This window comes from Lissotriton helveticus, chromosome 3_1, assembly GCF_964261635.1.
Source record: "Lissotriton helveticus chromosome 3_1, aLisHel1.1, whole genome shotgun sequence".
Classification (NCBI taxonomy): Eukaryota; Metazoa; Chordata; class Amphibia; order Caudata; family Salamandridae; genus Lissotriton; species Lissotriton helveticus.
In genome coordinates this window covers 576613575-576628962 of record NC_136061.1, presented here as the reverse complement: position 1 = coordinate 576628962, position 15388 = coordinate 576613575, and the positions used below count along the sequence as shown (strand labels likewise).

At 47.5% G+C, this 15388-nt stretch overlaps 2 protein-coding genes across 6 annotated transcripts in view; both read right to left on the bottom strand.

Annotated features, from left to right (window-relative positions):
• The window catches only part of LOC144822716 (ADP-ribosylhydrolase ARH1-like), a 506468-nt gene extending 501500 nt beyond the window's left edge, over nt 1-4968 (bottom strand). The window contains exon 1 of the mRNA XM_078680542.1: nt 4906-4968. The gene's annotated coding sequence lies outside the window, so the exon portion shown is untranslated. The remainder of the gene's footprint in view (nt 1-4905) is intronic.
• LOC144822715 (ADP-ribosylhydrolase ARH1-like) overlaps nt 1-15388 on the bottom strand; it is a 538572-nt gene that overhangs the window by 177118 nt on the left and 346066 nt on the right. For 2 of the 5 annotated variants that reach the window (XM_078680532.1, XM_078680533.1), the window contains exon 1: nt 4906-4980. The exons of 1 other annotated variant lie outside the window; for it this stretch is intronic. In XM_078680532.1, the coding sequence (XP_078536658.1) occupies nt 4906-4966 (61 nt within the window). In that variant the 5' untranslated portion in view covers nt 4967-4980. Of the gene's footprint in view, nt 1-4905; nt 5016-15388 lie in introns of those variants that run through there. 2 more of the 5 variants (XR_013608680.1, XM_078680536.1) reach the window with 2 other exon arrangements.

The following is a 15388-nucleotide window of genomic DNA, read 5'->3' as shown; positions in this document are numbered from 1 at the left end:
AGTAAGAACGAAACTGAAACGCTGATACAAACAAACTAACGTGAACTGTTCACAAGGCGTGCGTCGTAATCTCATTCTGCCATGCTGTCCACGGTAGAAGCTCACGCGCGCGCCCATCTCTTGTCTCCACTTTGGCTCGTTGTAAGCTGAGCCAACGCTGAGCTGACGACTATAGTTCTCGTAGTGAAAACACGCTTCGCGCGCTTTCGCAGGCGAGACCTAAAAAAAAGAGTGGAACCTCTCCTGAAAGACTGAATGGAGAAAGCCAACTTCTCAGAGACCCTTTTTACCTTTAGCCCTGCCCTTTCAACCTCCAAGCCGTCATCCTAATGGTTCTCAATAGTTTGACCTAAAGGCAGGGAAACGCTGGGGGAGGGAGGGGGTTGAACTACTGGAAGAAGGAACCCCTCACTGATCCTCATGGACATTGTCAGATGCTACCAAGCAGAGTGGGGCCATGCTGGAGCTACCAGTCTCACCACCGAATTCTCTTGCTTCAACCTGATTCGAAACCTCAGAAGAAGAGGAAAAGCATAAGTATCCCCTTTGGCCAAGGACAAGACAGGCATCTACTGCCCAAGCACTCTCTCAACATTGAGTCAAACAGGGGAAGAAGGCCATTCTGAGCTGATGCAAACAAATCTGCTACTGGGGTCCCCGACTCCTTGTAAATCCTGTGGAAGGCCTGCCGGGTCAGACAAAAGTCCTGAGAGTAGAGAATTTTCCCTGCTCAATTTGTCTGCTCTGACATTCAGCATCCCCCAAAATAAAATTGCTCTCAGCTCTAGTAAATAGTCCTGTGCCTACATAAAGATCTGATCGGAGATCCTCGTTAATGCTGGAGATCTTGTGCCTCCGTTTGTTCAGATCAGGTTTGGCTGTATTGTTGTCAGTTTGAACCATGACACACTTACCTTTCAACATGAGAACAAAAGCAAGCAGAGCCAGATGAGTTGCCTCCAGCTCTCTCCATTTAGAGGGCCTCAACTACTGCACCCTTCACCACAGGTCCACCACTTGCAGTGCACCAATCTAAGCTCCCCAACCAACCACGCTGGCATCGGTTGTCAAGATGAGCAGTGTTTCCTGGGACCAATGATCCAGAATGTGTCTCACCATCCTGTTCAGATGGAACATGGTCCAAAGCACCAGAAAATTGTCGCTGCAAGATCTCCCTGCATCCAGTCTGCGGCAGCGGGATTGACCTGCATCATCAACTCTGACAAATGTGAGTGAATACTACTGATCCTCTCCTCTGTCAGCAAAACCAATCATGCGCTGGTTAGAACCCTTGCACCAATGAAAGTCTGGCCCTGAACAGGCGTCAGATGGGACATCTTCTGATTTGTTTAAATAGACGGATGTGCAGTTCCTAGGACAGGTAGTGATGGTCAGGTCTGTGGAATAACCTCCCATCGGAGAACGTGTCCTCACACAACCCCAGTGGAGTCATGCTTTATTATTTGGGCGCGCTCCTCATCGGGCCAGCACTGCAATGCCCGACGGGCACCCGCGAAGAGGCTCTATAGCGGAGTTCTTTTTTTGATGAAGTTGTTTGGTGAGTGAAGGTGTGTGGGCTAAGGTGAGTAGTGTAGTGAAGTGATGCGAGCGAGTTAAAATAGGTTTATGGAAGCCCAGTTTATTGACCTTTTATTCATGAGGCTCGCTAACCTAAGTAAAAACAGTGCAGCCCTAATTGGAGATAATGATTCTATAGAGCATGCATGCTAAAAGTCTTGGTCAGACGCTCTATAGGATCATTATCTCCATCACTACTCACCTTAGCCCACACACCCTCACTCACCAAACGGCTCCATCAAAAAAAAAACTCCGCTACAGAGCCCCTTCGTGGGTGCCCATCAGGCACTGCAGCACCAGCCCGATGAGGAGCATGCCCAAATGATGAAGCATAACACCTCTCAGGGTGTGTGTGGGCACTTCCTCCAAAGGGAGATTATTTCACAGAGCTGACCATCACTACCTGTCTTAGGAACTGCACACACGTCTAAATTAACTAGTATTGTTAGGGAGTACGTTTGCTGGACCTGCTAAAAAAAGCTTTTGGTTCCTCTTTTTTGAGAACATCTTCTGATTCACCAGAAACCAATGATGTTCCAGAACCAAAAGTACTCTTGTGACATGAGCCACAGAGGTCTCCAGGGAGGATGAGAACACCAGGCAGTCATCGAGATATGGAAGAAGTGCAATGCCCTACTGATGCAGAACCCCCACCAGAGGGACTATGACTACAGTGAAGACCTTAGGTACTGATTTTAGACCGAAAGGCAGCACCCGAAACCGAAAGATTACAGATTCTGATTGATTGATATTTTTTTCCTTCTTCTTAGGCTTGGCAGCCAAGGCCTCAGCTCAGGCACCGCCACCTCAATCATGGACTGAACCCGGGACTCAGTCAAATACGCAGGACCTGTATGGGCCAGTTACATAGGCTGCTTAGATCTTTGAGCCCCAGGCAGGCTCCCCTCAGAAGAGTAGGAAATCATCTCCCTCCTCTGCACTCACTTACTGCTCTCCATACCAGAAAAAATGCTGTGCAGCAAGTAATAAAATGCACAATTGACATGAACAAGGGCTCCATAAATAGCCCACTTCTGCCAACCATAATGCAATAATTAAAACATTAGCATACAAGTGCACACAGAGCTGTGACCAACAAACAAGACACCACTCTAGCTCCACAATAATTAGCCCCAACTAACTCAGATGTGTCGATAAAAAAAACACATTAATGAGCCACCTGGCAACCATTTGTGTGCAAAAATGTATTGCCATGCAACTCACCCAGTGTTATAGCAGCTCAGGAGACACCTTCCCCTACCTTTCAGTCTTCCTCAGCGCCCCCATTCCACTGGGTCCAAACGTCAACCATCCTGACTTCTTGAGGTACTTAGCTGCCTTTAATCCCCGCTGTAAATCAATGCCCCGGGGTCAAGCATTGCCAACAGAAGACCGCCGGTAAACTTGCTAAGCTCGCCGTCCTGGAACACAGGGAGACTCAAGCGCCTCCACATCTGGCCCTCCACAGCCCAAGGGGGGCTTGTCCCCACATATTGGTAGTCCTGGGCGCAGTTCTGCGAAGTGACAAAAAACTTTTCTGCACTACATGGAGTGCGTTAACTCACGCAGTTTGCACTGATTTTTAGCTCCATGGTTTGTCCCGCACTGTAAAATCAGAGAGAGCGACATCACATGTAGCGACCACCCACGTTGAGAAATCTCACAGAGAAGTGGTCTAGCGTTGGACTTTACTCACTCACGCTCGCCAACTTAAAATTAGCTAGTGAGGAAAAAACTCCGCTACAAGGAGAGTTTTATTGAACTCCTCAAGTTCCACGGAGTGCAAAAAACTGAGCAAACGGAGCGGAGTTCACTGCCCATGCCCACATATTTCCCTTTCAGAAGCACACTGCCTTCACAGAAAAACTTGCCTTGCTGCCCGAGAAATGAAGAATATCCAAAAACTGCTGTGAAGGCTTTCCGTATTCCAAAAAGGTAAGAACTTGAAATAAAAAACAGTGGCGGCTGGCAGGGAACAGGAGTAGCAGGGCAGGGGATGAGGGTGTGAAAAAAACTAGCAAAAAAACACTGTCCTCTTCGGCCGGCCGAGTCGCTCATCGCTTCCCTAACTTCCAACATCCCAGAACAGGAAGCACAAACAAAGCTCCTTCCCATAAGCCAATCACAACGTTGCAATGCAGTGTTGTGATTGGTCTAAGCGCCGTGGTTCGGCACTCCACAAGGGAATGGGGGCCTGTACATGTTCCTGACCAGGCTGTGTAATTCAGCCTGGTGGGGAACATGCAAGCTGCACATGACTGTTTGGCCGGCCAAATAGGCATGCACACATAGTGTGCCCACCACTCCTCCCCGTGGCTCCTTCCCCGCAGCTTCCAAAAATAAAATAAGAACGAAATTAATATCTTTTTCATTTTTTCACTGCTTTGAAAACCTTAGCGGAGGGGCAGACCCTGAAAAAACTGCGCTGCAGCTTTAACTAAGTCTCGACCTCATGGGGGTCTGCAAGCCTCAACTAAAGCAGGAGGTGGTGAGGGGGTTCAACTTTTTGGGAAGGGAACTGGGTGTTCCTGCGAGGCGCGGGTGCCTCAATAAGTAATTAATTAGGGGGAAACGTACGAGGAGGTGATTATGTCCATTAGTTTAGGAAGACTTAAAATGTGGTTTTAACATTATCCTCTATGTAAAGGGCTATTTAGTGACAGACTTCCCCGGGGAACAGTTTGCAAATGAGAAAGTGTTTCCGTACAATGTTGGAAAACTCATACATTCGACAAATAAAATGTCAATGAACGTATTTTGGGGGAATATGTCTTGTTGCGAGATAAGCCCAGAAAAACGATATCGAAACAAAAACCAGCAATATGCGGATTAAGGAAGATATGAGTGGTGCTGACAGGCGATGATCGAACACATGGCGCACTTACAGCGCATTGTGTGCACTGTGTTTCACTTTCGGTTTGGTGCCATTTCGCCGAGCATTTCCCTCTCCTCCAGCCATGATTTTAAATCCTCTACCTTCCCATAGTTCGTTGTTCTGCTATAGCGGTGCAGCAACTCCTAAAAATACTTTCTTTCCTAGAATATCCGGGGTTCCTTCTTTTGCTGCCCATTTCCTCCTTCAACACAACACTAGGAGTGCTTTGAAACCAAGTACTCCAAGATGCTAGGCGCTATGTACAATGAAGAAAAGGCACCCTTAAGCCATGCACCATACACAGAAGTCTCTGAACATTTGTGGAGTCAAACTCCACCCTCAGCCCTGTCTACCGCCACATTCACACCATACGGGATCACTCGTCTACAATCTCACGACGCGGCCAGTCGAAGAACGGACAGGTGGGGACAACAACTTTTCCTTTCACTCACCTTTCAACAGGGAACGTCCGTGTGCGACTCTCAGAGCACAGGGTCGCCGGCCAGCTGTCATCTTCAACTTCCTGCTTTTCCTTCCTGGTTGACATGTCGGTTGGGGTGGTGTGAGCGCACCCTGCTGGACCTTTTACAGCAATGCTTTCGAAAATGAGTCACTGGCTATCGTTCAAGCAAGTGGCAATGAGCCCAACCTAACCCTTTCACTGTCGTGGTGTTCACTATCTTTTATTCTCGCCTCTACGTGGGAGGCTTGCTTCACCTTTCAGGGTGTGTTGGTGAAAGCGTGTCAGCGCTTAGCAGTGTGGAGGCTGCGGAAATGAGAGAGGAGCACAGCGAGTTGGTCATAAGGGTTCCCATTCGTCTGGCCACAGCAAGGTCTCATTGACACAGGTGAGATGAAACCACACTCCTCGTTAGCATCCTTTTTTTCTGGTGACAATGACGTCGCTGCACCTCCAGGTGTATTCGGGACAAGGACAATTTTGCTTTTCATTTTTGATACATCAGTTAGCTGGTGACTTGACAGAAGTAGGTTGTGTATCTGCTCTCTCTCAGGTTCTGGCAGGTGTCCTTCCAGGCTGGTTTTCAGGTGAGCGGGGAAAGCTGGATGCTCTTGTTCTGAATGTCCGAGAATCACACTGTTTAAGAGTTGAGTTGGCACCTATGAATTTCATGTTCTTTTGTATGAAGAACGTTAGTGCTGTGCATGTTAAACCTACAAATTCAAGAATTTTCATGGGTACCTCAGTACTTCAGGAGGCCCTTGTCAGCCCAAGGTTAGTAAATATCTGTGAGATATGGGAGATGCAGGGGCACCCATCACATTTTGTGGGGAGTCATCATTTGGCGTTATGCCACCCCATCGAACTGGACAGGAAGCCGAGCATGACTGCACATGAGTTGTTTTGTTTAAATTCTTGCAAGAATTGTGTGTTTTAGAAGTTGTTCACAGGCATGTTCAACACTTGGGAGGCTCTCCACTCGCATTCTGAAACTGTGGTTCGTGGTTGATGCAGCGCCTGAAAGTAATTCAGTAGTCGATTAGCATTCACCTTTGCCCACGGCTTTCGTTTCACAGGTTAGGCTCTCATTACAAGGTGTGGGTCAAACAGCATCAGAAATGAACCTATTACTTACTGCTAATCTCCATTACTTCAGTCAGAAGCTCCTAGTCCAAGCCATTACTTGTGAGGCTCTGCATTCCTGCCAGCACCTTCTCTCGTCCTTTCTTTTACACAAATATTGCCCGACAGCTTTTACACCCCCCACCCCCATAAGACTCTTCTCCTCCGCAAGCACTTCCTGTATTCACAAGCTACCTTTATCTGTGCCTTGATGGGAGGGAGGGCCGGGAATCAGATTTGGACAGGAGCTCCTGATTTGGATTAATGTAGATTACTAGTATGTAATCAGTTCATTACCTCCTCATTGTTGTTTTTTTCCCAGTCATTACTGGTGAGAATATACACAAGCCACTGAGGCAATTATAACATAGTACATGTATATTCAGATAAACATTTCCACTCTTAAAAGATGACATATAAATACTTCATAGCAAACACAACAAGATGATGGATGGAGCGCTGAAACTTTTATACCACTCATCCCCAGTCCAGAGATCTGGCTTGAATCTATAGTTCTTATGCTCACTTCGCCATCTCAGTTTGAACCCAGCCTTATGAAAATCAGTCTAGACCCTACTCCTCATAGGAACAGTCCAGCTCGAACTACCAGGCCAGGTCTTCCCTGGACCAGAAACAAGCATCCTGCGACCGGTTCGGGCTGTACAGTTCCCGCGGGGAGCATTGGCATGACTGGGGTGGCATGCTGAGTAAAAGAACAATGGTTTTAACCCAGATCTGTGAGTGGGGGTGAGTGTTTGAAAAGTTTCAGCACTCCGTTCATCATTTTGTTGTGGTGTTATGTTAACCCTTAGTGGCCAGGTTATGCCCAGATGTGGTCCCTTGTTCGCTGTGCCACTGGATTCAAGCTAGCCTGGCTGATGAGGGGTGATACCCCGAAATTGTTCCCTGGATGCTTGTTTCTGGTCCAGAGAGGACCTGGCTTGGCAGTTCAGGCTGGACTGTTCCTTGACAGCTAACCCGTAGCGATACAAAGTGCACCTGAAAGTCCCGCAGCACAGGAGGCTTTCTACACTGGGACTACGTGTCCCAACTTAACTAAGGACTCTTGGAGGTGGGACCAGCATCTTCCTGCACCCGATGGCTATCCTGTAGTGCTACAAAGCATGCCTGAGGATCCGCAGTGCGAGCCGCACCTGGGGAAAGACAGGCTGAGGACGGGCCCGTCTGCACCCATCCATGGGCGGACGAGACTGGGCTGTATCCCCTCAATCCCGCTCACTCCCTTTGACTCGCTAAACAATAATGAATGCAACTCTCTAGGCGTCCTCAAATTTCGCACCGGGCTCCGATTCTGTATAAATTTTGCAATTATTCTTGAGGACCGTCTTACCCCTTTGAGGGAGAAGTTGAACACGTTAGAGGCGGATGTGGGGAAAACTTTAGAAGTACATCAGCACCAACAGAATGCTATCACCAGTGAGCACCCACTTCCAGCCTCTGTTGCAACGAAGTCCACCTCTTTGCCCAGGACTAATCTGCCCTTATCTTCTGATCCTACAGCTCTCAGGTCACCTGGCCATGATTCTCAACCATCTATTGTCCCGGCATTCACAGAAGGAATTTCTAGTCTCCATGAACCTCCTGTCACTCATGAACCCTGTCTTGTACACTTGCTAGCAGTGATCAACCTTCTGCCTGCTTGCTGCCCTTATATTGTGGTTTTGGCCGGTGTCCCCTAGTTGCCAGATTCTAGTCATAAGTCCACCAGCCAACTGCTAAACAAGGCAGCCACTGGCTTGCTAGTCATTCCAGAGTCAACACTCAGGACTACAAGAACATCCTGATGGTATGTATGGCGTGTGGCCTAGATTGAGCCTTCCTTGAAGTCGATCAAAAGCGAATGTGTTAATATTAATTTTAAGCACTCAGCCAAAGCAAGAAACATCCTGACCCAGCACAATCAAACTCAAATTGTGGATAATGTCATTAACATTTTACCTCTGGGTTTCTTTTACAGACCCCCGCTTTTGGCCCATCAACTCCTTCAACCCCTGGGCCCTCCAGTTAATGGTGTTTCTGGTGATTACCGTATTGTATGTAAGAATCAGTTTTCACTTCAATCACATCTTAGTGAGTTGGATTGACTCCCTCTGCCCACTCGCTATCAGAGTTTGTGATCTGACTTTGGGCATCCTATTCAGGCCAGGGTAGATGACCCCTCTGACATTCTGAGGGGGTATAGCCCTCCAACCCCCAATGGTTTGTCAAATAGAGTCCTCCCCACTTTAAAGTAGCCCTCCGAGGCTCCTTATGTGCAGTTATCGCCAATGCTTGTTAAGGCTCCTATTACTGTGTCCATCGGAGAGGGAGTCTTGAGAAGGGGCGCGAGGCAAGGATGGCAAGTTCGAGGGATTATTTCTCACTTGTTAGTTGGAACGTGGCTGGGCTAAAAGGTAAGGTGGTACATCCAGATTGGTTGACTTTCACTGATAAATTTGACTTTGTTGTCATGCAGGAGACCCGGGCTATTCCCCCCATTTTTTGTAAGGGGATGGCCAATGGTGGCCTCTCTATGTGGGTCAAATTAAACCTCAGGATAGAAGTATCTGTAGTATATACAGGCAGCCGCGCACACCAAGCCCTGTTTATTAAGGATAGCAACAGCTCCTTTTGCTTTTATTTGGTTCATTTTTATAATAATGATTTTTCCAATTCTTATTGTCATCTTTTTGAGGGTCTTTTTAGTTTGAGTATGGCTCTGGGACACCAGGGATGGGTAAAAGATTCCAACCACGACTCTTTCTGTGTGGGGACTTTAACGCTAAGCTTGGCAATGAGCCAATGGAGTTAGGCTGTCTAAGTTCTGCTGCTGAAAGTGCACTGCAGGATACTCGGGGGATGGAGCTGAGGAAACCTGTTACCACTTTAGACCTAGTAGATGTCATCAACTTTTTTCAGGGCGTAGAATCAAGTAAACCACCTATAGAGGAGGGAGACGGGCCTCTGTCATAGACTATATATTTGCCTCTAAGCACCTTTTGCAGTCGTGTTTCAAAGGTGCAGTGTTAGAAACCCAGTGGGGAGGTCACAATGCTCCAATGATTGAAGGTATTCTACCGCTGTACAGGGATAGAGCACCATCAGTTCATGCTGGTAATGACCAACATACTAGAGGCGGGCTCAGAGTAATCTGGTGTCTTACAGATCCTAATGCCCCACTGGGTCTGCTTCTCAACAATAATTTGTTGGTAGTTTTTGGGGTGCTTAGGTGAAAATTCGGGGGAAGTTCTAGTGCCTGTTACCAACTGCTGTGCACCTGTATCAAGAGTCACCTGCTGAAACCAGCTGTTTCTGCCCGAGAACCCACGCTGGTTTGATGATAAATGCTCTGCGGCCATCTACCTTTTGAGGAAGGTACTGTTGGGGACTCCAAGGGATGTGGGATAGGTCCAGAAGGCTAGGCTAGTCTATAAATGTGTCCTTATGTAACGGAAACACTGCCTGCATAAAAGAGATTGGGTAACACTTCAGCTTGTAGCTGCCCAGAACAGTAGCAGGTTTTTTGGGATACAATCAATAGGCTCCAACAGCAGGATGCCCCCTAACCCACTCCTGATATATAACACATTGGGCAAGTAGTGGGTGAAGCATTTTGCCTCCATTTACCATCTGACTGAAGATAAGATGTGTGCTGCCATGTTACGAGAGCTTATAGATCATGACACTCCTTTTCAGGTCTCCCTCCAGGAAGTGGAGGATGCAATTGGACTGAGCTCTAGTGGGAAAACTACAGGGCCTGACGGAGTCCCCATGGATTTACTTAAATGAAATGTGGGTCTGTGGGGACCCCTGCTCACTGATCCATTCAACAATTCCTTGTATAATTATATCATGGCATCTTCGACCTTCTCCACAATAGTTCCAATCTTCAAAAAAGCATTTACAATGCAATGGTTTCGCCTTTGGAAAAGTTAGAGCTATTGGCATTGTAAATGACAAAATTTGAATTTATGTGTTGGTTTTGAAAACAGATAAATAAATGGCATTGTCATTTACATTGCCATTAGCTTAATCTCTCGCAATTAATGCATTAATACACGAAGCAATGTCTTTTTTTCTACAAAAGTAGACTGTGCAGATACCTCGTGTGGCTGAATAATGCCAACTGAAAACCTAGGCTCAAATCCCAGCGTCCACGTTTACCCAAATTGTATGATCCTGGGCAGACCACCCTGCATCGTAGTGCCTCGTGTTTCTTCACTGGCAAATTTGGGGACAACAAGAGGTGATTCTTTTCATGTTATGCACTGTAAAAACGTTATTCATATGTGTTTAAAGATATTATGATGTTTCTCAGTATCTAACGAGGCCATATTGTAGGCTGGGTTTGGCCAGGGACTATGGTGTGCATGTGCTTTTTCTAAATTGCCCCACTGTACTTGCACTGTTGTTGTATTTCTAGCACTATGGAAACGTGTCTCTGCCCCTCTCACATCTCTCTGCTTCATGTCATAATACTGCCCACAGACACCCAATAAATCGCAGATTCTACCAATCAAGCACAAAAAGATTTAGCTGTTTACTCAATTCCCTAGAAAGCGCTTCGAAGCCTCGTTCGTCATAGAAAGCGCTATTGAAAATAAAATGCTAACATGGAATGATAATACTGCACTCACCTCTGCACCCCCATGCAGCACACGGCGAGAAGCACACGGCGAGAAGCAGGAGTTCCCCCATCAGCAACCGGGTGGCGAGCCCCTGTATCCGCCCGCACCCCTCCATCCTCTGTGGACACCAGGCCTGGCCAGTAGGAGGCAGTCCTGCTTACACCCAGTTCCAGCGCCTCGCTGGAGTTGTGCACGTTGCTGATTACTGAGCAGTAATCATGTGGGGCGCCTCGACCTGTACTTCTCGGCAGCGGGAGGGGGGGGCGGGGGAAGGCAGGACAGCAAGCACGAACAAGGGGGGGGGGGGCAGGACAGCAGCAAGCACTTATCCCTTTCACCAAAGAGGGCCCTTAAGAATGTGGAACGGAACATTAAACAAGCCCATCATGACACCAAGATACATGCATGAAAGTCTTGGCCCCGAACTACATGTATATATCGGCCCCTGATCGCTCCGCCTACAACATAAGCATGCTTACTCTTGTCCTGTCGTCTTCCTGCATAGGAAGCATGTATGCCTGATGTGGAAATTGGAATACCACCTCCCTCAGGACCTCAGCCACAGCAGTCATCTCCTTCCCAAGAAGCCTGCAGGCTAGCCACAGCCTTTGTGACAGATATTACGGATGTAGGGTCTACTTTCAAAGGACCAATCCATACTTTCCATCTTCCACCTACCAGGTCAATAGACTGTCCCGAATGAAACCAGGCATGTAGCCCTAATGACTGGTCCACTCAACACGCCGATACCATGCATGCTTGCCCATCTACCTTCCTGCTAGCCGCAGCCAAAACATAACATTCGTTTTTACCCACGAACTACTGCATAACTGACCCTGCACTACAACTCAACCATCCTCCCACATCCCATACCTGCATAGCAGTCACCCTCCTTATTTCCACATCATTGAACCAGAATACATTTTTAGTGCACAGGTTTTTGTAATGTAAGAACAATACCCTTCATGCCCGCCCGAAGACACGTACCCCACATACACACACAAAACGGCACTTAAATAAAAGCCTACACTTTGAAAACATACACCCCGAACAGAAACATACCAAAGAAAACATTGCGCATACCCTCTCTCCAATGGAAACGGACAAAAACACAGACTACTTCTAAGTAAACAACTCATAGCCTTAAAAAGCATCACAAATCCCGCAAAAACGTAGACAATGCACAAGAGCACAGGGAACCTACCGAAAATACTTCCCAAAAGAAAAACACCGCATACCCCTCTCATAAAAGAACGAACACTGATTACTCAAGTACCATATACCCCCAAATCACATAGTCTCCGCCAAAGTCTCCCATGCCCGTACAGAAGCCCATAACCCGTATATCCTCTAAAATAATACACTCTGCAATACTGCCTCGATTATCTCCCCCCCCACCCCCCTTACACCCAAAGCAGACACAGCTGCAGTTCCTTACCGGCCACGGACTGCAGCCACACTAACGACAACAGCAGGGCGTCCAACCCCCGCAGGTTCTGCAAGGGGACACCGGGGCAGCTAGTGGAGGGGGCAGGCGAGCCGTCCCATGGACAGAGTCTGTGCTCTCTTTAAAGGCACAGATACCACGACTGCGTCTCACCTCGCCACTCGTGTTGCCAGGTCTGAAATCAAAAACAAGCACACTCCCCCTTGAAAAGAAGCCTACAACAAGCGCACGCCCTACCAAAAGAAAATACTAAACAGGGCCCTTACTGCTCCAAACATATTCAATGATCAGATCCTTCCCAATCTGTGGAAAAGTAAATTTTGCCATGTTCTGTGTCCCTACGTGTCCTCCATGTTATGTTGTATGTGCATGATTAATATGCATATGTATTCCCCATGATCGATTAAAGACGCAATTACAGTTGTGTCCATCTCTAGTATGCCAGTTCCTAGTTTTCGTGAATACAACGAGCATCAGGCCTATGTAAAGTTATGTTGCCACGTTTCTCAGTGTGCACGTTATTTCATTGTAAAATCCCCGTTTCTAGGCCTCAAAAGGGCCCGGACTCAGATTCAGCTCCTGTCTCCTGAACCCTCGCTGAGGAGCGATACAGCCCCCACCTGTATCCCTGACCCTTCACTTACTTCCTGCCTCACAGTGCCCGGCTCGGCCTGGCTCTGCCTGCCAGTCTGCCAAGAGTATGTTATGATTCCAGTTATCAGTCCAGCTCTCCTTCTCTGCATTCCTAAGCTACTGAATCGCATCAATAGTTTCAGTCATCGTCTAGCCTTTACGTCTCCATGTAAGAGAAATACTGTATTTATGGTCATTTAATATTCCTCAACACACACTACATGTAGAATAATGCATGCACCAGTCTTAGTGTCTGTTAGCCTTTGCCCTGATAACTTTTGGATTCTATCAACATGTTCTCTAAACATCAGATACTAGATAGTGTTTAGGTACATGTCGCTCTGACTCTCCAGACTTTCGTCTCTCCTTCTAGCTCAGAAGTCATAGCCCCCAGCTTCTCCCTAGTCACACGTCATTGCCAGTTTGCGCGCACCACTAGGTTAGAGGTCCCGGCTCCTTAGGTAGCCCCCTCCATGTTTCCGCCCCGTTCATGACATATTCTGTTACGTTTACATCACATGTCTATGTACACGCCTCCTGTCACACCCACTTTCATCCTTATCTTTCGCGACTGTTGCTAACTCCACCCACTGTCACACCTACTGTATGTACTGTAATGCAATTGTTTTAGTATATATACTTGTGTATTGTTATTAAAAGCCAGCGCGCTCATTCCAGATCCTGCCCGACAGCTGTCGGGGCCCCCCTGTTGGCTAGCCATCCCAGATCTTCCCCGTGCAGGTTGTCCTGTTCCTGTCCTTTATGCTGTATTAAACCTGCAAACTCCTACTACCTCGAATCTTGACTCTTATTTATTGAGCTATCTGTTATTGTTATGTCCAGTCAAAAATAGAGGTATTATTTATTTATTTACCACATAATGGCGCCCGAATAGGGACTTGCCCTTTCCCCACGCGCCGGAGAAGCCACGCAAGCCCCCTGATCCTCTGCAGCCGTGACGGAACCATACCGTGCACGTGCAGATATTTCTGCTTCAAGTATCCCTCAGGCCCACGGAGGAGACGGAGGTTGCGGTCCAGCATCCAGACGAGGCGGTGGAGGAACGCGGCGAGTCCCGACCAGAGCCCAAGCCGAGAGTCCAAGGTCCGAGGTATCCGGAGGCCCACCCGTAACAGAAGTCCGAAGTTCGTCCGTCCGTCGTCGTAACAGTCCAGTCCAGTCCGAGGCCTTCCGTTCTTGCTGCCCGGTGAGTACCGTTGCTGGGGTAGTATCTAGACAGGGTCAATTTAATTGTCTCTGGTCCGTGGGTTTGGGGTACACAGATCCAACACGAAGTGTCCACTTAGGTGGATGCGGGTCCTGACGTGTCTCTTTATGAGACCGGTAAGTTTCGTACTGTTTTAGCAGTGCATCTAGTTTCTGTTCTAGTCCGTTCTGTTCTCGAGAAATTCATGTATTCTGTTTTCAGTATTCCAGGTAGTATTTTGTCAAAACTGTTAATTTAAATGTCATTCATGTATTTCAATGTCGTGGTATGAAAGTGGTGTAATTATCGTGTTCATTGTGTATTGTATTGTGTCTAGACTCCAGCCCAGTCATGCCATTGTTTTCCAAGTTACGTCAGTTAAAAACTAGAAAAGGTCTGTTAGAAGAAGCAGTTCCTGTCCCGCCTAGGGACAGTCCAGGTCATTTTATGTATCAAAAGCATGGCATAAATGCCATATTATATCTAGATTTGTGGGTGGAGTACACCAAACAGTTAGAAGAAAAGTACAGATGGCCCGTATCGGGTACATGGGATGCCGAGTGCATCATGCGAGTAGAAGAAGTATTATGGAAAGAGAAAGCCAGACAGTCACAGAAAGATGCCATCGGGTTATGGCGCAAAGAATCTCATAAAAGAACCGAAAAAGAAATCAGAAAGTCAGAATTAAGTAGAGAATCCTTAGAAAGAGCCCAAGAAAGGGAACTAATCGAAATAGGTGAACGAGTTAAAACCGAACAGTCAGACAGACAGAGGAATGCCCTCATTAAGGGTATGTATCCTCTTCTTGCCGAGGGCTTGCCAAAAGCAACCCCGGAGGCATCCAGTAATTTTCCGCCACCCTTAGTTCCGACCAAGCTACGTCACAAACCGACCGCAGCAGATATTTTTCTCTCGTCCTATTTGGACGACACAGTCCCAGAATATGCAAATCCTGTTCCACCAGCTCCTGTAAATAATGTAAATCCTGCTCCTCCAGTCACCGGGGCACCTGTTGCAGTACCTGCTACGGTACCCCCGGTCCAGCCCGTAGTACAAATTCCCGCCACATCAGTCACTCTGCCAGCACGAAGAGTATCAGTCGACGATTCCAGTATAGTGGCCGCGGGAGGAGGTCCTCCTGGTACCCCGCCGCCAAGTAGACGTCTAGGGGCAGTCGAGTTACATGAACGTGCGTTACAGCGTACGCCTAAATATAAGTCCATTGCAGAAATCAGGCGACTTCTTACTGAATGCTGTTATGATCCAGTCCCAGGCGAGGATAGTATGGTTATATATTCCGTACGTATAAGGCAGGTGTCCGAGTATTTGGTCACCCTACCGAATATGAAAGAAGATCTAGACAGAATGTATCGTTTCATTCGTACAGGACAAGATCCAGAAAGTATTGCTGAAGTCATGTCTCTCAGAAAAGCTGAGA